This window comes from Carassius gibelio, chromosome A9, assembly GCF_023724105.1.
Source record: "Carassius gibelio isolate Cgi1373 ecotype wild population from Czech Republic chromosome A9, carGib1.2-hapl.c, whole genome shotgun sequence".
Classification (NCBI taxonomy): Eukaryota; Metazoa; Chordata; class Actinopteri; order Cypriniformes; family Cyprinidae; genus Carassius; species Carassius gibelio.
Genome location: NC_068379.1, coordinates 20,611,964 through 20,635,774, shown reverse-complemented (window position 1 = coordinate 20,635,774; position 23,811 = coordinate 20,611,964). Strand labels below are relative to the sequence as shown.

The following is a 23,811-nucleotide window of genomic DNA, read 5'->3' as shown; positions in this document are numbered from 1 at the left end:
TTATCCATTTGAAAATACATTACAAAAATGAAAAGAACAGGTCTGTTTTCCACTTGACTTTTTCAAAGTATATTGCAATACTATAATGCATAACTGATCAGACAATAAAGTTAAATATCATAAGACACTTTTTACCAGTATGAATAATCTTTAATTCAATATCTCTGTACATTTATAAACTTTTACACCTTCCACAGTTAATAGGTTATAAACAAACACTACAGCTTAACAGGGTTCAAAAAGTTCAGCCGTTTCATTTCAGTGGATCTTCTGGAACTGGATCTTGGCACATGTGATTTGGTCGATTTGTGCTCAAAGCATAGAAAGAAGGGTTCAGTTTCACCCAGCTTCAGACACCACTGCAGATAATACAGGGTTCACTTTGGTCTAAAATCACCGCAAAGTACATGAGAGAGCAGCATATCCCTTTCCAGCTATAATGTTCCCTTTTTGTCCATCAGCAGTTGAGCCCAAGACCTGTCCAGTGATCAGGGACCATGAGGAAATATTTGTCCATGGCTTCACAGAAACGTGCTCGATACAGCTCTGGTGACACCACCGTGGGCATTTTACCTGGTGATGAAACATGGGTTTAAAATAAAAGGTAAGAGTTTCAGTTTCTGAGAATACCATGGCTATGTATGTTTTAGGAGAGTATAACTGTACCTTGGCCTCCGAGAATCCCAGTAGATTTGACCACCATCTCCAGCTTTTTATCCCATGTGAAAGTCCGGATGTAATCTTCAAATATAGGAGAGTTTTAACAAACACTTAAAGAAAAATCCAATATTGATTTTAAAATAACAGAGAAGATTTTCTGACCTATGATGCCCACCACTAGCTCCTTCGTGGCATCGTCACGGCCCACCAACAGGGAATAGTCAATGATGAGGTGGCTGGACAGGAAGTGGGCGTCACTGAGGATGGCAGCACGCAGAATGGCCTTGCAGTGTGAGCGAATATAAAGAGGATTGTCATGCACCAGTTTGAGGAGGTTCTCATCCAGGAGCACCACCTCACAGCTCTCCTTTCCAAGTTCAGTCTTCACGTTCCTGTTTCTCAGGGATCCCTTCAGGTCAAACAGCTGCACAAACACAGGTAACAGGACCACGTAAAAGAATGTGAACATTAAAAGACCCAAACTGAAATATTTTTTGTCACAGTACAACTTCAAATCAGTTATCAGAAATATACAAGTTGCAAATTTAAAGTCTCAATCAATGTACCTGTGCCATCTTTCGCCCATAGAAAAGGTTTTCCATCACCAACAGGTCCAGTTTCTTTTCTGTGTTGTTCTGGGAGTTCTTGTAGCCGATACGGAACACTCCCAGAATCTTAGCAAGTGCGGTGGGTCGCTGTTAAATAGATGCAAGAACAGTTTTGAGAGGAAAACCTAAAACAGGCCAAAAAACGCTGCTTCAGACATCACTGGGATGTGTGCATTTCCTTACTTTTTGCTGAACTGCTCCTGTGATGTAAGTGAAGTAGTGGGGTGCAAAGTCTAAGAAGGACTGGACCTCTAATCTGGGCATCTGCTTTAGAATAAACCGGTCATCTAAGGAGAAACAGCAAGTTTAGCAAAACACATCCAATGACTTAAAAGTCTTCACATAATAAAAAAAAAAAACAACCTTAAAGGGTTAGTTCATCCAAAAATGAATATTATGTCATACTCACCCTTATATCGCACCAAACCTAAAACAAGCCTAAAACGCTCCAAACCCGTAAGACCTCCGTTCATCTTCGGAACACAGTTTAAGATATTTTAGATGAAGTCTGAGAGCTTTCTGTCCCTCCACTGAAAATGTGTGTACAGTCTACTGTCCATGTCCAGAAAGGTAATGAAAACATCCTTAAATGTAGTCCATGTGACATCAAAGGGTCAGTTAGAATTAGAAAATTCTAATAGTAATCTAAATTCTAGTGTTAGAAAACACATTTTGGTCCAAAAATAACAAAAAATGACGACTTTATTTTTGGACCAAACTGTATTTTCGATGTTTCAACAAATTCTGACTGACCCTTTGAAGATGAACGGTGGTCTTACGGGTTTGGAACGACATGAGGGTAAGAAGTTATTGACATAATTTTCATTTTTGGATGAACTAACCCTTTAATTGGTGGTGGTGGGGGGATGGGGGGGGGTTCATGAATGATTATCTGCATTGAAGGATCTTAGATTAGGTCGCACCTTCAGTGGCATAGAAAACTGCACCAGACTTCCCGCCACGAGCCTGCCAGTTGACACAGTGGGAGAGCGATCGCACAAAATCATCCTCCGAGCTCTCCATTATCTCTTCCCGCATTTTATGGAACTCCTCCGCGTAGTAAATCCGGCAGTAAAACTTGGCATTTGCGTCGGAGAACTCTGCATTATAAATATGATTTTTATTTTATGTATACCTATTATTATTATTACTGTTATCATTAAATAGCTAATTTATTTCTAAAATATATTTACAAATTTAATAAAAGAGGTTAGCTGTGACCCACAATTACTTAATGTCAGAGGGTCAACATATTTACCTAAGTATAATGAATGTTTCAGTCAGCTATTTGAACCTGATACTTACGCAGCTCAATGTGTGGGTTTCCTGTCTGCTTCTTTTGTTTGTCTCCACTTTCAAGCTCCTCTGCAAAAAAATATACCATATAACATTTAGTCCCATAAGTGATTCCATATCAGCCAGAGCAAAATATAAATGGTGTTTGTAAGTGGTAAACTGTAGCTAGGTTTACTGAGTGGGTCAGCATCAACGCTGCTGCGGCTCAACTGTGACGTGATGCTTTCACTAGGTTTGGCCGGGCTGTTCTTCGCTCTACTTTCTCCGGAACTATAGATGGCAAAAAAGAGGAAGTCAGCTTTTGTTTTACTAATATACACAGAGAAAATACAGCAGAGGAGGAGTGTATGATGCACCTAGTGGCCTGAGATATGTCATCAGCTCCAGTCTTTGCTGTTGTCTTTGTAAGCTCTTCGAGGGCAGTTTTATACTCTTTACAGCTGGATGATGGAAAGAGTAAGAGTGTCTTATTTAAAATGCAGATATTGCTGAGAAGTTTGATTCGTTCACAGAAATCTCACTGTCCGCTTCAGTGAATCGTTCATAATGCTGATTCACTGAATCTAATTTGCAAAAATGGCTGTTTAGTTGAAATGATGTTTCCTCTGATTGAACAACAATTTAAATAAACTACCAAAAAATATAACTATAAAAATAAAGCCCTTTAAGACATTTCAGTGTAATGTATCAAAAAGAAAATACCCATATCTACTTTTTAGTTATACATGTGCAGAAAGCTGTGTACCTGAGTGCAAAGGCAATGATGGAGCTGGGCTCTCTCTCACACACAGCTATAGGAACTCTCTCGTGCTCATACATCAAATAGTGCTTGTCTGGGTCACTAACAAACCAAGAAATTAAAAAGACCTTTATCAGCTCAAGAAAGAAAAGCATTGGTTTCATACTCATAATATCATAACAGCTTTACAAAGGTAACGGGATGGGATTGTAGCTGTTGCCTGGTAACAGGTTGGCCAGGATGGTTTTCATGGTGGACTTTTCCTTTACTTGACTGTCATTGGAACCAAGTAAGTGCCCCTCGAACATGTCTAAACAGTAGAAGAAGCAGAGAGATGAAAGTCAGGTGGAGTGGTCATGTGGGATCTCAATCACAAGGAAGTGTCCGAAGTACGTTTACCCTCGGGGATGCTGACAGAGTCCAGATCAGGAAAAGATGGTCCGCTCGTGATGACATCTGGAGCTTGTTCACCCGGAGACGGTAACTGAAGTAATGATGAAGACCCTGAACTTGACGGAAAAGTGTTGAGGTGACGGTCCTCTGTGAGAAAAGGCTGTGAATTGACCACGTGCAACAATCAAGAGCTATTTTTCCAAGAGGAATAAAAGGCAGATGAACTCACCTTTCTCTCCATTTGGGACCACAGGGGATGGGTTACGAGGAGAGGTCTCCAAGGCACTAGTCTATCAATCAAAAACAAAATGGAAATGGAAAAGATTTATTTGAAGTCCAGGAGGTGGCTAACTACTTAGGGCAAACTATTTAGGGATTTGCTAAATGACTGACTGACCTTGCTCTCATCTAATGTAGATTGCCTGTGTCTGCCAGGGCTGGGAGGAACAGACAGACGCTTCCTGCCTTTTTCTTGCTGGAACAAGTCCTGAAGTCTGGAGACGAGATAAAATAAAAGTTCTACTGTTCTGGTGGCAGATGTTTAGTTTCAGTCTCTATGGCCCTGTGAATACAGTCCTCACCTGTTGTTCCAGGACTGCAAGGTCTCACACAAACCCTGCTTCTTGACCACCACTGACTCCAGAACAGCCTGTAGTTGTTGTGGCGAGTCCATCGCGCTGGTCTGCAGACGCACTTGTAGCTTTTCTATCCAGCCACGAAGCTCGGATTCCTCCATCTTAGACAGAAAAATGTTCTTTAAACTAACTTAGCATTGTATAAAAATTGTATTTACACAAGTAAAGTCCTGAAAGGAAACTTACGTCTTTCTGTGCAAACATGTCCTCCATTTTTTCTTCTCTAGTCTTGCTGAAGGTGTCAGTTTTTAAGGAGGTGAGACGGTCATCTATGGCCAGATATACCTGAGCCACCCTACAAATGTTAGAGAATTCATGAATGAATTGAGCTGATATCTGGAGGAGGTTTATGAGGCTGGGCAAGAGAAGTTCAGTAGGGAATCTTACTTATGGGAGAAGTCTTTGAGATCCTGCTGCAAGTTGGCTTTAGAGGGACCCTGGCTCCTGATGATGATTTTTGGAGGAGGCAGACAGATCTCGAATAGCCTCACTGAGATGTAGCTACAGATGACAGAAGGGCATGAATACATTTGGATTAACAGTTTATAAAAATGCACTAAGGTAGTCATATTCTAGGGGTTGAACAAGGGGTTCAGATTTGTACGTCTTGTGTCTTATAATCACACATCTTGTGGAGCGCTTAAAGAATATGCATGTCAATGTGGATCTCGAAGATTTCTCATTCTGTTGTGCCCTCAATAGCACAAGTGACTAGCATTAAAGTCGACTAGTCTGTGCAACCCCTAACATATTCAGATATAAAGAGATCTATGTTGTGAAGATGCACACCTGAACGAAGCCACCATCTGGTTGTAGGAGAAGTACTGATGATAATCTTTATGGATGGAGTGGCCACAAGGCTCGGCATTGGCCCGACGGGTGTACTGGTTACCATAGAAACGGAGCTCTAGATACTTGGCGAAGGACATGGACCAGGAGTCATTAGACAAAGGGACTACAGGAGTCACCTGAAACAAAATCGGTAGAAATTCATGAGTAATACTATAGGACATAATATCGTACATTGGTTCGATTTTCAAATTTTTTATAATCCGAATGCTCCCATGTGTTACCTGTTTACACACACGGCACCAGGAGTAGTTGAGGATTGTGTGCTGATATCCAGGTACAGGCGAATCCAGCTCTTTCAGAACAATCTGGACACAGCCGTTACCGTGGACAAAGCGCCGGATGTGGTGAACCATGGGGGTCTCACAGTACATGCTGGGGCACTGGTAAGAGGGTCTGAATCACACCCATATAAAACAAAATCAAAGTAAACTACAAATACACTATGATTCACTTGCATTGACTCCTGAAATTTTGGTACTGTGACAAACATGTGATGCACAATTTCCAGGTAAAAAGGAAACAAAAATAGTTGTGTGGTTTAATACATTACCTGAAACAGTATCTCTCCAGAAATACGCCAAGAGTCAAGTCATTCTTTCCATAAAACTCCATTGTTACAATCCTGTAATTACATAGCAGATGCAATAAAAACCTAGACCTCCCTGTTTGCATATCCAGAAAATAGTCAGTAACACACTTAGTCATGTTACTGTTAATACATCTTAAATGAATACGACAATGCAAGTGTACTCCGAGTTTACCATGGACTGACGCAGGGGTTTGGGGCATTATTAGATTGTGCCGATGAGCTACTGAACAGCACACAGAGCCTCTGATGGTTGATTGGATTTAAACAGTCCAACTGAAACAGAACAAACAAATAATCAGGATACTGCATTTAAAGTTTTGGAAAAAAGTTGCAAAAACAGCTGCCTTCATAAACTGAAAAGATCATACAGCTCATAAATTATCAGTTTGACGGATTTCATAAGGTTCTTTCACTGACCAAAAACTAATTTTTAAAAGTTTCAGACCCTGTTGTGCACACTAAACATTGAAAGTGCCTCACTGTCCAGAATGTGGAATAAAGTAACAGAATAAAACATACTAGCAGAGAAGAAACCCTCACCTTAGTAGCCCAGGTCATTTCATTGAGTCCTACCCCTTTATCTTCTTCACTGTCTGACTTTATTGGCGTCTTTGTGGGTGGAGCTTCACAAAACTGCATTCCCTCCCTTTGCCGAATGCGCCCTCCCTGGGCACGATAGTCAGCCAGCATGCGTGCCAGCTCCTGACTACTGCCTAGCTGCTCTACTATACGGGCACCTGTGAGTTTGTGACAGGACGAAATCTGGATGGTCCGTTGGTGCGACACAGTACCGTTGGTCAGGCTGCCAGAACTCGGGCCGGACTCTTTCAGCAGCTGCCTCTTGCGGCGTCCGTCCAGCTCTTTCGAGTCCTTGTCCAAAAGAGGAGAGAGGTAAACCTGTTCTGGGAAATAATCCCGGCTAGGACAATGCAGTCCATCAGCCGTGAGCAGGAACGGCTCCCGGAAGGTAGTAAACGGTGAAATGCAGAGGATAATGTCTTTAAGCTCCTGTTTAAACAAAGCTGAGATGGATTTAAGGCGGTCATCTGAAGAAGCTACATGTTCGGCGACAAACAGGCCGGTGTCATCCTGTAAAGGGTCCCTGAAGAGCCGGGCTGGTGGGAGGGAGGTCTCAGAGCTTGTGCTGTCCTGATGGACCATCTCCTCTAGTTCTTTATTCTTCTCCTCCTCACCCGAGCCTTTAATCACTTCCTGTGATGTCTCTTTCAGCTCTGAAATAAGGAAAGGTGGTGACACCGGCTGGGGAAGACTTGAAGTGAAGGATGAAAGAGGGGTGGAGGTCTTTATAACCTCTTCCTCTCCTCCAGAGAAGGAAGCAACTGAGGCATTTATATTTTTTCTGGGGCTTTCTCCATCTTTATGAGAAGATTCAGAGATGGAAGGCACTCTACTGTGGGCTTTGATGACCTCCTGTAGCCCTGGCTCAAAGTCTCCTTCTGGAAGGAGTGTGAGGTTCTCATCCCCCAGTGTAGAACCATCATTATCTCGGCTCTCCCATTCCCCACCGGTTTCCTCCTCTTCCTCCAAAGTGGTGCTTTCCAGCAGACATGGGAAAGAGGAACTCTGAGGCAGGCTAGGAGGCATAGCAAACTCATCCATGAGGAAAGAGATCTCCAGCTGTGAGTGGTAAGCCACACACACCATGAAAATGATGATCTCTTTCACACGTGCCAGCTCATACTCTGAAGCACCACGGAGTGTGATGGTGCAGCCCAGCTGAGGAGGACAGCCATCAAAAAACATAAGGGTCTTCATTTCATCTGTGAAAGTGAATTTTACAAAGATTTTTTTAAATGAACAATAACAGTTAACTTCATGATGGCAAAATCAAAATCTAAAAATAGGGGAAATGAGCATGCACAGTTACATAATATCATCAGATACTGATAAATTAATAATGATATGGTATTGATTAAATTAAAATGAAAAGTTAGTAAAACCTGACATACATCAGAAATAATAGAAATGGAGACTCACCATTTGGAAGCTGGTAGGAATGCAGGTAAAATTTATGGCAGGTACCCAAACGAGGTTTTGTAAGAAGCTGATCCATTGAAATGACTAAATCTCCTTGAGTCAATCGACTCACATGGTCCAGGACTTGCTGTGGTGATAAAAGAGAGATATTAATTGAAACATTCACCAGCCAGACCAAAATAACCCATAAAAACCCATTTGCCATGTCCTCTCTGATTAGGGCATTATCAATGGTCAACTATGTGGAGTACATTTTTAAAGAGACAAATAATATGTAGACTGCTTTAAAGAAGGTACTAACAGGTTTGACATTAATCACAAGGCTAATGCCGTGTTCCAGCAGCATGTCCTGAGCGATACGGGACACAGTCTTCTCCACCAGCACCAGGTTCGGTCGGACGTCAGCAATCCTCTGAACATAGTTCTTCAGAAACTCATGCTCCTGGAACGAGCAAATTGCAAATTAAATTATTGCACGTGCTTTCAGCGTATTGCTGGAGATAAGTATCATACCTTACCTGTAACACAATTGGGTCAATGCAAGTGAACTTGGTCTCTTCTCTGTACAGATACTCAATGGAGCATTTGAGGAGAAGGATCTTGGGGTTTTTGATGTAAGGGTTCATCTGTTGAGAAAGCCCAGGCACTTTTAGCACAAATATTACACGACCATCTCTGTGGCATAATGTTCAATCAATACAAACCTTTTTGTGTGCAATATTCTTTGTGCAAACGAAGCCGTTTACTACAGCAGAGTCAAACTTCTTCCCTCCTGGAATCTACAAAAAAAAAATCACATATTAGATATATTTGTCAAGCAAACTAGATTAGTTGATTTTCCGTCCATTTTTGTTCTTCACCTTCTTGATATGTACAAACTGACGAATATCCATGTCATCATCGCAGTTGCGTACATCCGGTCGCACCGTCTGCACAACTTGCCTCACCACAGGTACAATGATGTCACGCCAGGAGAGAGACAGTGATTCGCTGTACAGCAGCTGCTGCAGCAGCGCCATCATGTGACTGTGATTAGCAGATCTGAAGAGGAAGCATTCATCATGATGTGCACATCCAGAAGTCCCTAAACTCATAAATCATGTGATTTATACGTGATGCTTGTGAAAAAAAAATGTTTTTAAATTTTGCTCCTAATTGTAAATTAATGCCAGTAACCAACCTTAAAACAACATCTTATGCATTAAAAACAACAATCCTCTGAAGTCTTACAGTAAACGCTCCATTGCTTTTTTTTCCCCGTTCTCTTCCCGCAGCTGGTCCAGAGAGCTGTGATGCCAGCCGAGAGGTGTGACGAGCATCTCTTTAGCTTTCTCCTCAACTCTCCGGTTAAACAGAGACTCTACAGAGGAAAACCCCATTAGCATAGGTGAGACAATAATTCATGGACACTCCACCATTTAGATTTTTTTCAAGAGACTGTAATTTTTACTCACCAAGGATGCATTCAATTGACCAAAAACCAAATTCAGTACATTTACATTTATGCGTTTAGCAGACACTTTTATCCAAAGCAATTGACAAAAGAGGATCAAGGTAAAGACATTTATGTTAACAAATGACTATTTAATGCTGTTCTTCAAACTCTCTGTTCATTGAAAAATCCTAAAAATGCAGTTATGACAGCTTTGCATTCAGTTTATGAAAAAAATTTGGATGAAGTTTCATGCCATGCTTTCTGTCCCATATGTGTGATTTGCTTGTAGGGAATTTCTGACAGGCCTTATGATCAAATGGTTTCAGATTTATCTTTTCATAATACTCGTTTATAATCGGTTACCACCTTAAGTTCTTTTGTCCATTCTATCCTTTTAACTACAAAACCATATATGTCTTAGCGAATCAGAACATTTGAATGGAAGTATTAAGTTTAAACTACGGTAAAGGATGTGAAAAACAGTTACCTTTAATAAAGGCATCACTGATGGATATTTGCTGACCTCCGTCTTCAGAGAGCAGGACTTCCACTGACATGGAGAGAGAGAGAGAGAGAGAGAGAGAGAGAGAGAGAGAGAGAGAGAGAGCATGTGAGACAGAACAGTCATGTGTAGACATCAGAGGACACTGAATTATATAGATTTAACATGTAATTAAAGTAAATGTTAATTAGAGTAAAAGTTGTCATAAAACCATGCACCAGTCTAGTACAATAAATTAACTTCCAACAGTATTACTGCTTTGTAACGGAGGCACGCGCTACGTAGAATCAAGTCATGCTTTTGAGGGAGTATGACAAGCTGTAAATGTATTAATATGAAATGCTGTACTGGGAAAGGAAATCATGTGAAACTATGAAGGAAAAACTCATTCGTCCTATACTATATGCTATAGTTAGGGCTGTCAACTGTTAATTATAGTTTGGAGGGTCAGACTAGTATTAAATGGTGAGTCTCAGTTCAGCAAGACATCGGTTTTGCTACAAACCCTAGTGAGCTGCTTACCTACAGTAGATAGGATTTACACACATCACCACCCTGCTTCTGATGTAAAATTGGGCTGTCTCTAAAGATGCCTCATTTTAGCTTCAGTCTAAGGCAGTGGGACATGCATTCATCGAGCATAAAGCAATCCCAGAATGCATTATGAAAATCTATGGGGATTTTGTTTTTATTCAGAGTTACAATTTATTTAAAAACAATTAAAATGAATTAATAATAAAGGCATTTTATTTTTGTGCTTAATAAAGAGGTCCTTATGCATTTTCTTTATTATTTACATTCTTTATTTTGCCCCCTAAGGCACAATTAAATTGTTCATAACTTAAATTGTTTGTGCTTTTTGCACAATTTTACTGTCAGCATTTTAAATCCACTCTTTGACCTTGAATGTGAAGTTGCTGCAGCTTTAATAGGTCATCATTGGGATTTCTTAGCATGTAAGCTGTAGGCCTCACAAGGTAGCTGCCTATGTGCAGTATATAGTGATGCAGCTCACTAGGGTTTAGAGTTAGTGCTGCTTTTGAAGCAGACAGAGGCATACAAAGATGGCCAATGGGCCTCTCCGCCTCTCCTCACTTGGTGCATGGATGTCGTTTTCTGGGGTGAATGGGTCATGGGGCTCCATACTTTTTTGCTCGGCTGGGTAAGGAGGCACATGTGGGTACTTGGCCTGCTTCTTGATGTGAAAATTGACATTGTCCTGCTCAACGTTTATGTTGATGGAGGCAGCTGAGTCACTGTCCACTGTAGAGTGGAAACTGCTGACAGAAGTTCTATTGCTGGGGCTGGCCGAATCTGGAAAATTGTGAGAGGCCCAGCAAGCTGGTGAGGTAAATACATACCGACTGATATAGGAAGTTAACAATCATGGGATACTTACTCGGTGTGACATATTCATTTTCATCAGCCTGCTGCTCAGTGTCACTGTCATCAAACTTTATGTCTTTAAACCATGAAGGTTCGGAGTGTCCCTCCAGGGAATTCACACTGTCGCTGTCTGGAGAAGGGGTTTCTGAGAACTCTGTGTTCTGAAATTCAACAAACGCATTACTAACATATTAACAGATAAAATCAAACCAATTAGTTTTTTTGTATAATGCTCTTAACAATACACAAGCCCAATCAGAATTACAAAAATAGTGTTTTCAGTTGGCATGTAATGCCCAGCTACATTATTAGTCATGCAATTTCAATATAAACCGAGTATTAGATTTGACAAAGACAACTGGCACAGTAATCCTTATGCATAAATTTAAAAAAAGTAAAAAAAAAAAGTCTGTGTAAGAAAAATATGGTCATATGGTCAGATCAATCAATTTGAAACTACAAAAAATGCATTTATTTTCGGGATTTTAGCCCTTTATAAAAGCTAGTTAATACTTAGAAAAAATGATAAGCAGATTATCTATAATTGCTTGTCTATTACAATCTTGGATATGTCAATCATTAGCAAAAACATTCACATTCACACATTTCTCAGTACACACATGCAAACCACACTGACATACATATCAATACACCAACACCGATTACAGTTCATTTGGCCTTTTTTCATTGCTTTGAATGAGAGCAACTATGTTCTTCAGGTCTTAAGTGTAACTATTTTCTGAAAATGTTGGAAAAAATGCTATGGTAGTCAATAGCTACCGTCAACTGTTTGGAAACCCACATTCTTCAGAATATCTTCTTTTATTGTCTCACACAGGTTTGGGAGAGTAAAGGATGACAACATTTACATTTTTGGGTGAACTATCCCTTTAACAAAGCCAAAATGAAGAAAATGATAAAAAAAGAAAAAGAAAAAGAAAAAAGACGCACAAGGGTTAAACAACTGTCCAAATATAAACCTGCCCGGAATATTTCTTCTCACCTGGAGGGGGCGATATAAGGCATACTCATCACGGAAGATCTGATCATGATGGGTAACGCAGTCAAGCCAGCGGCCGTCTACCAAAGCCTGTCCAATAGCTATGGCCTGGGCCCTGGAAATATCAGGAAAAAATTAAACACTTAAAATGCATACAAGCATCTGACCAAACAAAAACACCCTCTCAAAACCAGTTTTATTGGTTCTTACCTAGTTGAAATAGTGCCATTTCGTAAGAGCCAGTTGACTAACTCTTTACCCACAATGCAGTTGGGGTAAGTACGCAGCCAGTACCGATGGTCCTGGAACTCCATTCCTGTACTGTTGTGGCAAATCTTCTTCCATAGATCTTTAAGTTGAGAAGAATCCTACAAAAATAATCAGCTGTTATAATTTACAACTCGAAAGTTGAGGAGGAACCTGTTAAAGACAGTTTGTACCAGCAAGATCTTTCTCTCCTCTTCGCTGTGGTCAGTCTTGGATACGGCTCGGCTGTTCTGTGGGCTAACTGAACTCTCGTAAGCAGGAACCATGGATGAGCCAGAACGGTCCAAGGACAGGTTGGTCACACTAGCTGACCTTAACACATACAATAAATGGTAAATATTGTATTAATAGTCTTAAAAAAATAAGCACAGGATTGAACAAGAAAATCTTTGACCAGAATACATGGTAAACACCTCTTTCTGGCTGGTGACTTGCCCATATCATCCTGGACTGCTGTAAGTCTGGCACTGAGAGCACTGTTCTGAGATTCCTGATGACTAGAGTAATTACACATACACACACATACAAATGAACCTCAGCAACCGCTTAACCATTTCCCTTTGAAATACTACATAAATAAAGACACTCAAGCTATGCATGAAACAGAGTCACACTTAAGAGCAGCATGTCTTCACTAGGAGGTCATGCAAAACAAAAGTAACACTAAAACTCACTTCTTCCTCATCCCAATGGAATTTTTTCTATGCATAGAGAGAGAAAGGAGAAAAGATGAGCATTGAGACAGACTCACAACACACGAGCAGGAGCCAGCTGATTGAAAATAGGCAAGCAGAAAGAGTTGAAGTTAATTTGCATCACAATAGTCCTCTGACTGTTTCTAGTAATTTAGTATGTCAAGGGGGAAATTACCTTCTGAATGCAAAAATGAATTGGAATGATTTACTGTCAGATTAAAAAGCTTAGTGGCAATAATGATTCATAAAAGAGTAAATACTGACTACAGTACAATAAAAACACACACAGCATGGAAGTGTGACTACAATATTTGTGGACTTGTGTCCACCCTGTCTAAATACTGTCTTCCAGTCCACGATGCTAGCAAGATGAAAACATGTCCAGGTCATATTTGACTCAAAAAAAAACAAAAAACAAAAAAACATTCTGCATAAAGAAAACAGAACTTCTTAGGAAATTGAGTTTTATTGCATTGTTTTATAACATTACTTCCATGCATTAAGCCAGAGGTGTCCAAACACAGTCCTGGAAGTTTCAAGTATACTTAGTAGGAGCTTGATTAGCATGTTCAGGTGTGTTTTAATAGGGTTGCAGCTTAACTTTGCAGGACCGAGTTTGGTGATCCCTGCATAAAGCATTAAACAGTTTAATTTTTTAGCTTTTTTCTCAAGAAGTAACATTTTACAAATGTATGATTTTTTTTGGGGTGAAATAAAACCCCAAACATCTTTTTGAGAGATTTCATCAGATTTTTTTTTTCAATTTTAATCGCAAAATATTTTTATGGATATAATAAACTAAGAAACAGCATCTAAATTGTACACTTTTCTTTCTACATCCCATGCTATTTGTTAACTACAAATTTGTCTGTGCTTTATATGATGAACGGAAGAAAAATCATAAATCATCAGGTAGCTACTTAACTAGCTCGACCTGGGAGAGCCAATCCTTCCATGATCCTCAAGTGAAAGAGATAAACAGCAAGAGCAATGATTATGGTAAGAAAGCAGAGTGAAAGCAGAGCAGAGAAACACCAGAGGGATAAGGTAAAGTGAGCAGGAACCACTGGAATAGATAGTGATATGTCCTTATGCCTCGGCCCTTTTCTGATTCTGTTTTCTTACCTTTGCCAGGCCAGGTCCTCTTCCAGGAAGATGTTCCGGCTGGCTTTGCGGCCCCCCACAGGTGTGCGCGGTTCGGTGGGCTCCAGGACACACACTGAGCAGGGCGAGTCTGACAGGGCGCTGAGATCTTCTCCGATGGAGCTCGAGTCAGCTGAGTGAGCGTAGCTCAATGCTATCTTGCGACAGTACGTACAAGCCCGTAAATCACCTGCGGTATGAGGGAAAAAGCCAAAAGAGACAAGATTCGAGAAATTAGACCACCAAGATTAGCCATTTCAGTTTTTATAAAAAAGCTGTGTGTTTTTCAACCAATCTTTCAAATTCAACCCAGATTCGGTTTTATTTATTTATTTTAAAAACTAAAGCGGACATTAGAATGAAATAAGAACATTAAATTAAAATGTAGTAAATCTGTTTGAGAGCGTTTAATTTAAACAACAATTACAGTATTTTCCGGACTATAAGTCTCACTTTTTTTCATAGTTTGGCTGGTCCTGCGACTTATAGTCAGGTGCCCTCTCGCGGCTGTAGATGGTAATGTTTTCTCTTGGTTCTTGGTTCTAAATAAATGCGACTTATAGTCCAGTGCGACTTATATATGTTTTTTTCCTCGTCATGACGTATTTTTGGACTGATGCGACTTATAGTCTGAAAAATACGGTATTTAACATGGTAATTTGCTTAAATATTAATTAATTAATTTCTAACGGACTTTCGACAGCCATAAAAATGCGTTTTGCATCAAAAAATTATTATCTGAAACTTTTTATGATTTCCCCCTTAGAATAGGACCACTAAACTAGCGCTCCCTGACTACAGCTAAATGTGTGTTGTTCCAAAACCAACATGAATATAAGAATAACCAAAGTTTCAAAGAATCGTTCCTCCTAGAAGTCAAAGTGCACAAACACAAATTCTTACCTTTTTTAAAAATCAAAGTAAGTCCACAAAGTTCAAAAGTCACTCTACAACCATTGAAATCAAAACCCCAAAAAGTCAAACCACCGCAAGCACACGCAGCATGCTAAAGGGTAGTCTTACTCTTAATTTGACATAGTTGCTCATCTTCTTGTCGAAAGCCTCTTCAAAGAGGCTACGTCCACAAGCCAGCGTGAACACCACAATAACACTCACCCGTATAACCCATGAACTTGCCAGGAATTTCCTGGTTGCAGCATCGGCTGCAAAAAATTTGACCGCAGAGTCGACAATGGTGACGGCGTCGAAAGGTTGTGAATTTCTCGTTGCAGTCATAGCACTCTTTACACTGGCTGTCCGGCATCCAGTACTGTTTCAGATCACTGTCCTGGAACATAAAAACACGATTAATATCACTTACATCCACCTGCAATAAAAAAATAAAAAACTAATAAAAAACTAACTTTTACGAAATTCTGGAGAAGGTGGATTGGCACTTTTGTCTATAAGCTTAGAGTCATCTATATAGAATGCAAAATATACTCGAACATGCCCCATGTCGTATATATATCTTAAAAAGTCTTAAAAATACAGAAACAAATTTAAACTGTGGACTAGTTCCCTGGAAATCAATACCTGACTTTTCCCTTCCATGATCTCCTTGAGTCTCTTGAGGGCTGTGCGCAGCTGGACAGCTGATCGGGGATCGTGGCTGCCTAGAGGTGCTTCTGATTTCCGTCGACCCTCTATGAATGCAATAAAACAAAAAAGCAACAGTCAAGTACAAAACAACATGTTAAATCTACTCTAAAGTACAATATACAGGTGAAAATGCATGGCACACATGCCCATTCAAAAACAAAGCCTGCAGTCAAATATCCTGTCAATGATTGCTTATGTCAGCCGCCATATGTCAGCGAGGATTTTGGGGAATATGAAGCATGTTAAATTACTCAACTAAAGCTCATAACCAAAATGTTCAGCTCACAACATTTGACATCCTTTCACATGAAACAAATGTGATTCATTTAAAACTATATGCTGCAAAATTTCCTTTCTTAACCAGTATTTCTGTATGTTTTCCCAGTAAACATATATAAACACCCTTATATAAACAACACACACCTGAGAATAATTTTTTTGGGGTGGTGGGTGTTTATGTTTAAAATAAGATAAAGCTATTTGGCGGTGTGTTAAGGAAAATGTACCTACTAAAATTAAAGATACATGCTCTTAAAACAAGTCTTAGTATATTGGTTTCTCAAGAAACAATACAAAATACTGATAAAGAAAATTGCTTATTTTTGCAGTTCACACATAACTCAACTCAGTGTTGATGAATGAAGCAGAATTTATATGAAACTGACTTTGTGCATATGAAATAAAATCAAGAATCCTCACCTTCCCAGTCCACTGTGAACAAAAAAAAAAGAACATACAGGAACTTTAGCCTAAAAGATTTCTGTACATCATATATATTTTATCTTCAAAATAGTTCAGCACTCACAAAATATTCAGCTTCTAATCATCTTGCAACCTCCAAATAAAAAGTGATGGTTCACAATACTTGTTTACCACTCAAATTATAGTCATAACTCCAGAATGTAGTTTTCCAGGTTTACAGTTCCATGGACTTCCTGAATCGTTGCCTTAATTTTCCTTAATAGTAAATGTCTGGTGGCCCTCCTGAGAGTGGAATGGATCATATGAGGGCAGAGTCTAGCCTTTGAATCACTGTTATCTTCACTGTAAAACCATGTGAGAACCACGCTGCAGTGTCTAGTCATCAATCCAAGAAACCACTGATAGGATTGAACTTTCTATCTCTAAAAAGAGCATGTTTCCAGGAATCCAGAACAATGGTTTTGTCTACAGAAAAACTAATGATTTTTACATTGTCTTCTATTGAAGAATACATGTCTGGGTCGTATTTCACCTCAAAAACAAAAGGTGCAATGTAACAAAAATGTAAAAACCTGGACAATTACTGTGGACAGCTGAAAAAACAAAACAAAAAAAGAAATGTGTACAGTTGCACAAGTATATGTAATCTTGTGTTTTTGTACCTGAAGCAGTGGAGGTTCTTCTGAAAAGTTCAGAATGTTTCCTGTGGGTTTCGGAGCCATGTATAGAATTGGAGGGGCTGGACCAGTTGCGTCGCGTCCCTTGTGGTGATGATGAAGCCGACTGACTTTTCTCCATCACTGAAGGAGGCCGTCCATCCTCTGAACAATTGAGAGCAACAAACAAGCTCTGTCTCAGTCAAAAGGTAGAAGACTTCTAATTTCGTGGTGATTGGCTGATTTAAAGAAACTGTTTGTTTTGCATTGTGTTGACATTTCTTCTTTCCTGAAATCATTTTTTCCTATACTTGTATTTTCGTACAAAATCTAGACTTACCAAGTTTACCAAGTTTTTTTGCTGGTGCAATGTTTGCACCCGTTTTTTCTAAAAGGAATGAAAGGGAAAGATAAGAGCTGATCACTTTAAATGTACTTTGAATGTAAAATTTTAATGGATTATTATACTGATTAACTATAAATCAATACATCAAGTATTTTCAAAGAAAATAAATTAGAATTCCAGACACTTCTCTGTCAGAGTATTTCTTCAGCTTCTGATACCTGATCAAATAAATTACCTAAACACAATTCACCAAATGTCCAACACAAATACAAATGTTGATATTTTGTTAAATCCACTAGATTTCCTTTTCGTAATTAAGTGCACATGCAGTAGGAGTTTTACTTCTCTAAAGTGTTCTTAGGGCACATCAGTTCCTCACAGTAAGTTACTTACCCCTTAATTTAGAGTGAACTATTAATTTTATAGAGATCGTCTATTCCTTTTAGCCCTATGAGCAGTTCTGAGTAAAACTCTTATGTGCTGACTGGACAGAGTGCACCTCAATATTATTTCTCAAAGCTCTGTTTGACCAGGCTTCATGGTACAGGACCCTGGTCTTTGTAGGCGAGTCAGCTGAGAAAGTGATACCATCTTATAATTTCATATTAAACTGTCCATTTTACTCCTGTACTGCAACACTTCCAGCAGGAATTTTCTATTAATATTATAAACAGGGACAAGAAAAAACAAAACAAAAAAACTATGGGTTAAAAAAGTCCACATGAGAGCACACAGAATAGGCGCTGTGTCCCATGTGATCCCAATATGTGATCATATTTTGATCAATGTCACATGACATTACATTTATTCAATTTCACTGACTGTTCAATCGATTCCCTAAAGCACATTCACTAAAACCAAAATGAATACTAATATATATATATATATATATATATATATATATATATATATATATAAAACCTTGTGCTTTTAATAAAAGTTATTAAAATGCTAAAAATGTTTATGCTTTAAATGTGCAACCAAGCAGTCAAAAAGGAATACAGAGTACTATGCATTCAATTTCAAGTTTTATCAACCCATTAAAAAGGACAGTTTCATGTAGGATGATATCCATGAATCAGATGGCAGAAAACACAGTTTGTTTTAATGGCAGAAAACAAACAGTGAACCTTTGAAACCAACCTTATGATTGGTGAAATGAAAATAGAAAAATGGAAATGCATGTGCAGATGTTGATTAAGGCATAATGGTGTGAAAAACATTCTGTTTCACCTTTACTGAAGCGGAACAGACTGACAAAGGAGCTGTAGGCGGAGCGCAGGGGCGGTTCCTCCTGCTCGGGGGTCAGGGGTTTGAAGTGCGTTAGATGGGACGGACTGGTGGGTGAGAGTGGCTGCTCGGAGCTCCAGTCCATCGCAGAGGACGAGGAGGAAGCCTTATCTTCGGCAGCCATGTCACTGCCCCTGAGGGACAATCCAAACTAATTTCAAATACAATAATATATGTGTTATTGAATTTGAAAACTATATAAACACTGGGTTGGTACTCTTAGTGTGTAGATGTCTAGTGTGTAAATAAACAATGTCTCAGTAATGTCTAAATAAAACTTGTCACAGTAACTCTAAAGCACTAAGTTAATGGAGAAGTCAGTCATGAGCTATATAATGTGGACCTCACTAAAAACACTATGAATGAAGACATGTGATCACACAGATTTGCTGACTACAAAACGAAACTTGACCAAAAAAAAAAAAAAAAAAAAGGATCACAAGGACAGATCATTCTGTCAACTACCGGTAATATTTATGAAATGATTACTCAGTGTCCTGGGGCTTGTAGTACAATGAAGTAGTTGAACAAATTCAGAATTCGAGATTAGTTTCAAGTTGACAAAACCAAACCACTCCAATCTGGTTTAGTTGTACCATGAAGCTGGTCATCAACTTCCTCTGTCAACTTAGGCTTGATCCTGAGTTAATGGAGCAGGAGCATCAGTGATGAACAGCCAATCACATGCCTTGAAACTGTGATTCACTTCTCAAGAGAGTGTCATTGCAATTGCAATTCACTACCAAAGATTAAATAATATGAAGAATTTAAACACATTTACATGAGATGAAACAATCTTTCCATGAAAGAGGGAAACCTGAAGAAAACATCTTGCCCTAGTGCAAATAAAAGTTGTAAAGTTAGTTTATAGAGTTGATCATATTTATAGGTATAAAAACACTAATATGAGTTTAAAGATATTGATTCTAAAACGTATTTATATCACATATTATCTATGTTTATATTCATTTAAAATAAAAGTAATTTAATTACTATTAAACTAAGCTAGCTTGGTTATAATAATTAAATAAACCATATAAAATAATTTTAAAAAACAATTTTATCTTTAAAAATAATTTACTATGTAGAGTCCTTTGATTTGTAGGAAGAGATACTGGGGGAGTGGCTTTATTGCGCCAGACATGTGTCACTTTGCTTGAAGCTGATTGGTCAAATCAATTGGTCACGGTGATGAAGACCACTAAAAGCCAAGCCACTTTCATAGTACCTTAAACCCAGGATTGGTGCAAACTAAACTGAAACTTACCTGCTGACCAGGCTTCATGGTACAGGACCCTGGTCTTTGTAGGCAAGTCAGCTGAGAAAGTGATACCAATCACTACAGCATTTATTATCCACTCATTTCAGACACAGGAACAGAAAATTACACAAAAGCCGGAAAATTACAAAACACGAACACGAGTTGCAACAAGTCATATGATTGCTAGAGAACTGTACTATGGCGAACTTGGCGAAAGCTTCCTCATGAATATTAATAAGTCTGTTCTGACGTTACCGGTAAGAGCGTCCAATCAACTAACGCTGTTAATATTCATAAGCCATACCTTCGTCTTCGTTGGTTTCGTTAACTGGCCACGTGATGAGCGCCAACATACCAACGTGTGTCTTTCACCCAATCAGGTAAGACTATTCTCAATACTTCCTGATATCTTAACGTCCAGCAGTCAAGCCTTCGCCATAGTAGGACATGTCAATTCGCATTCCGCTGGCGTTTATTATATATTTTTTAATCATATAACGTTACATGTACAGCTAATATTACGACTGTTAACTATAAATGCGCAGTGCTATTACAAAAACGGCATAAAAGAGCGCTATTGTGTTATTGTTTTAGTGAATTCAAAACAAATCACATGTGAACTGGATAACATAATTTTAGCGTATTGCAAAATGCCCATTAGCGATTATACTAACACATAATAGAATGAAACAGAGAAAATTAATCTATATAAACACAGTGCTGTGTCACTATTAAGCAGATGCTGTAGAGGCTGTTTTTATCTGAGAGTAACTCATCAGTTTAATCTGCTAGACTTATCATTAGATCAGTTTTGCTTACGGATATCTTACAATATATATTTAACAGACACACACGATAGTTTTCTTTAACAACGTCAAATTTCCTGTTTCATCCATCAAAGGCCACAGTAAAGTTAGCAAAACTAGCTGTCTGATGAACTCGTACATATATCATCACAGGATAGCATAAATGTTAGACGTACCTCTACCGCCTTTTTTACACCATGTCTATGTCAGCTCTTTAGAGATGTCACTAAACATTAATGCATTTAATCCAGAGACATTTTCAGTAATTCCACCCTTGTGATGTTAGGCGACTTGATCAGAGCTTTTTAGTCGATTACAGAGAGTTCGAGCAGTGTGAGCACTTGTCGTGATCGTAAAGTTAGGCATAGCTAATCGATAAAAACTGGTCATTTTAAAATATTATTTATCATATGCATTATAGTATTTTTTCATCTACAGTTTTAGAGTTTATAAACTATTTTTATTATGAAAGACGTATGTGTAGATAAAATAGGTGTTTCATTAATTAATTTAAAGGAATCATATGGTCATATCTCGTTATATGTTATTGGTTTAATGCTTTTATTTAACATGGGATGTTTATATTTCATGAAGTTAACGAAATTACAATACAACACGAAATAGAAAACAAAAACAAAGAAGAGAGCTAATGCGAAATAAAAGAAAACAAAAACAGCAAAAAGATTAAATTAGCTGTACGTGTTCAGAACATTGACTGTACATTGACCCCTAGCGGTTATGATCCATCATTAATCTTTTATGTGGGCTACTTATTTTTCACTTAATTTGACAGGAATATTTCTACTTTTCTAGACACATAGAAAACTATTTATTTAATTTTTAATATTTACACCCTGTCTTCCATGAACTAGTATTCATCTTCAGATGAAGTAACTTTGTGTTCAGATTTTGTCTTTTCATCACATTCCTTCCTCTCATTCCTCGTGTCAGCAGGCCCTTCATGCTTATTTCTAGCAGTTTTCTTGTTCTCTACCTTCCCAAGTCTGTCTGCTGAAATTGGTGGCAAGGAGTATCCCTATTAACACAGAATATGAAAAGACCCAAGTCAGACTATGCATAATTATGCATTATGTACAAATACAGAATGCATAAATAAGTAAATGCATAGATTAAAAATTGCATCAAATTATTAAGTATGCTGACGTAAAACTGGACAAAATGGGAAATATCTGCTCTACTGCACATTTTAGTCAGATTTGTAATAGTAATATTTAGTAATGACCTGTGCTGTGTGCAGACGTGGATATCTCCCTATAGTCTCCCTGAGCTGGAGGTTATGGAGCCACTGCTCGTGCCACGCCTGAACGCTGTAACGGGGCCCGCAGGTGGACAAACGCTGAAGGAGACCCCGATTCTCTTTAGTGATGTGAAGCAGCTCCAGCTGTCTTTTTTCTGAGCCAAGGCTGAAACAGAAAATGAAGTGCAATCTGTATGATATTATTAAATAATATTTCATATGTAATATGTATATATTACCTTTTTTTAATATAGTCATTTCTACAGTCAACTCCTCCGCCGGTGTGCGTTATATGGGACATTTTATCTAGGAGCATGTGATTTTCCCTTCTGATTCTCGAAACCCGTTCTTCTTCAAGCTGGTTATGATAAGACGAGAGAATGATTGGTTTACTAACAAAATTGATATGCAGACATTTCCTAAGCTTTCCTTTTGAGGATGAAGCGGTGTAAATGTCGCCCTCTGGTGGTCGTTTAGCTTTCCTACCTGTCTTTTCTTCAGCTTGACAAGAAGATGGTTATAGGTTTTCGGTGGAGTTGTGTTGATGGTTGGCTTTGCGGATTTAACCTTGAAATATTACGCATATGATAACAGTTTATGCTGTAGTTTTTGTTTTTATCATAGTCATTTCCAAACAAACATATTTTAATACCAAATAATCTATAACACTATATACATAGAAGCACTTGATATACTCTCATAAGGAATTTTTGCCAAATAGGTCATATTCCTCACAAAAAGGGTGCCACGGTATCCACATGGTACTCCATTAAATCTTAAATAATAGCCTACCACTGAATAACCAAAAGCATATTAATATTGTACCATGTCCTAGATAAACCAGCCATTTGTCATTTTACCTTGCTCCTGTGCATCTCATAGCAGTTTTTGTCCCATCTGTATTGCAGATATTTATTAACACAGGGCAAAACGGGTTGGTAAGCTTGATGTTGCATTACTTTGCTTCGCTATAGCCTGAATCCACCTGCACCAAAAGCCACAGTGAACAGAGACAGGAGTTCAGTTTGAGTTTTGAGCAAGTCATGTGGTTGTTGCCATGGCAGCCATTCAAAAAGAAAGTGTAGCTGGTCTACTTTTATGAAACAGGCACTGTAAACGGGACCCATTCATTCAGTCTGATGAATGTTTATTTTCCTAAATGCGTTTGCCAATCATTTTCCTGCTGTCAAAACTTTCCTAAGTTAAACACAGCAGCTCCACCGAGAGGGCACCTCACCCATTTAGAGGCTGGCCTACATACTGTCCTTGTCCGATATGAATATTCTGTGTCCTGGATGGCTCTGTTGTTTTAGCACAGCAGCATGCAAACGCTGCAAGACCTCTAATATATGGTGTGTGTGATCCCAACAGAATTTAAGCAACCTTTTAATCTTATGTGTAACCTTTTAAGAGGTGGCACAGATCTCATATGCTAGCAAAGACTAATGTTATGTGAGTGACTTCATCCTCCAAGAAATGACATAAAAAAACAGCATATGTAAGTAGATTAGTTCATGTATTAGTGGTCATTAAGCATTAATGAATTTGAATATCGTGAATTCTGTCATTTATTTTTGGCTGGATTGTTTATCTTATAGTTGTACAGTTGTTTAAAGAGCAAGCATATTAGCATTTTGCTTAGAGAAGTTAACATAATGGCTTTATAACAGAAGAGTTTAAAACTTGACTACA

General features: G+C 38.6%; 2 protein-coding genes across 8 annotated transcripts; both read right to left on the bottom strand.

Annotated features, from left to right (window-relative positions):
• Positions 1 to 127: 127 nt before the first annotated feature.
• LOC128019917 (1-phosphatidylinositol 3-phosphate 5-kinase) lies at positions 128 to 21,198 on the bottom strand. 7 transcript variants are annotated; one of them, XM_052606268.1, is made up of 42 exons: positions 21,038 to 21,198; positions 18,738 to 18,928; positions 17,499 to 17,546; positions 17,165 to 17,323; positions 15,735 to 15,844; positions 15,315 to 15,486; positions 14,181 to 14,388; positions 12,774 to 12,857; positions 12,534 to 12,672; positions 12,304 to 12,461; positions 12,097 to 12,208; positions 11,107 to 11,254; positions 10,803 to 11,021; positions 9,693 to 9,755; positions 9,001 to 9,130; positions 8,631 to 8,811; positions 8,475 to 8,549; positions 8,289 to 8,396; positions 8,072 to 8,212; positions 7,771 to 7,897; positions 6,313 to 7,553; positions 5,945 to 6,045; positions 5,734 to 5,805; positions 5,405 to 5,576; positions 5,121 to 5,299; positions 4,719 to 4,832; positions 4,518 to 4,626; positions 4,278 to 4,432; positions 4,094 to 4,190; positions 3,926 to 3,986; positions 3,703 to 3,843; positions 3,493 to 3,613; positions 3,310 to 3,405; positions 2,921 to 3,004; positions 2,740 to 2,834; positions 2,574 to 2,633; positions 2,192 to 2,368; positions 1,452 to 1,555; positions 1,227 to 1,355; positions 823 to 1,084; positions 667 to 741; positions 128 to 573 (listed from the first exon to the last, which is right to left on the bottom strand). In XM_052606268.1, the coding sequence occupies exons 2-42, from the start codon at positions 18,916 to 18,918 to the stop codon at positions 458 to 460; spliced, it is 6,324 nt and encodes a 2,107-aa protein (XP_052462228.1). In that variant the 5' UTR covers positions 18,919 to 18,928; positions 21,038 to 21,198; the 3' UTR covers positions 128 to 457. The 7 variants fall into 7 exon arrangements, with proteins under 7 accessions (XP_052462228.1, XP_052462232.1, XP_052462226.1 ...); XM_052606272.1 differs by having other exon boundaries at positions 10,854 to 11,021; XM_052606266.1 differs by lacking the exon at positions 21,038 to 21,198 and adding an exon at positions 13,035 to 13,061 and having other exon boundaries at positions 18,738 to 18,945.
• Positions 21,199 to 21,402: 204 nt separating this feature from the next.
• On the bottom strand, positions 21,403 to 23,165 carry cfap97d2 (CFAP97 domain containing 2). The gene is made up of 5 exons (XM_052607167.1): positions 22,980 to 23,165; positions 22,606 to 22,686; positions 22,359 to 22,477; positions 22,105 to 22,285; positions 21,403 to 21,897 (listed from the first exon to the last, which is right to left on the bottom strand). Exons 1-5 carry the CDS (start codon positions 23,073 to 23,075, stop codon positions 21,730 to 21,732), a joined length of 645 nt encoding a protein of 214 aa, XP_052463127.1. The 5' UTR covers positions 23,076 to 23,165; the 3' UTR covers positions 21,403 to 21,729.
• Positions 23,166 to 23,811: the final 646 nt, after the last annotated feature.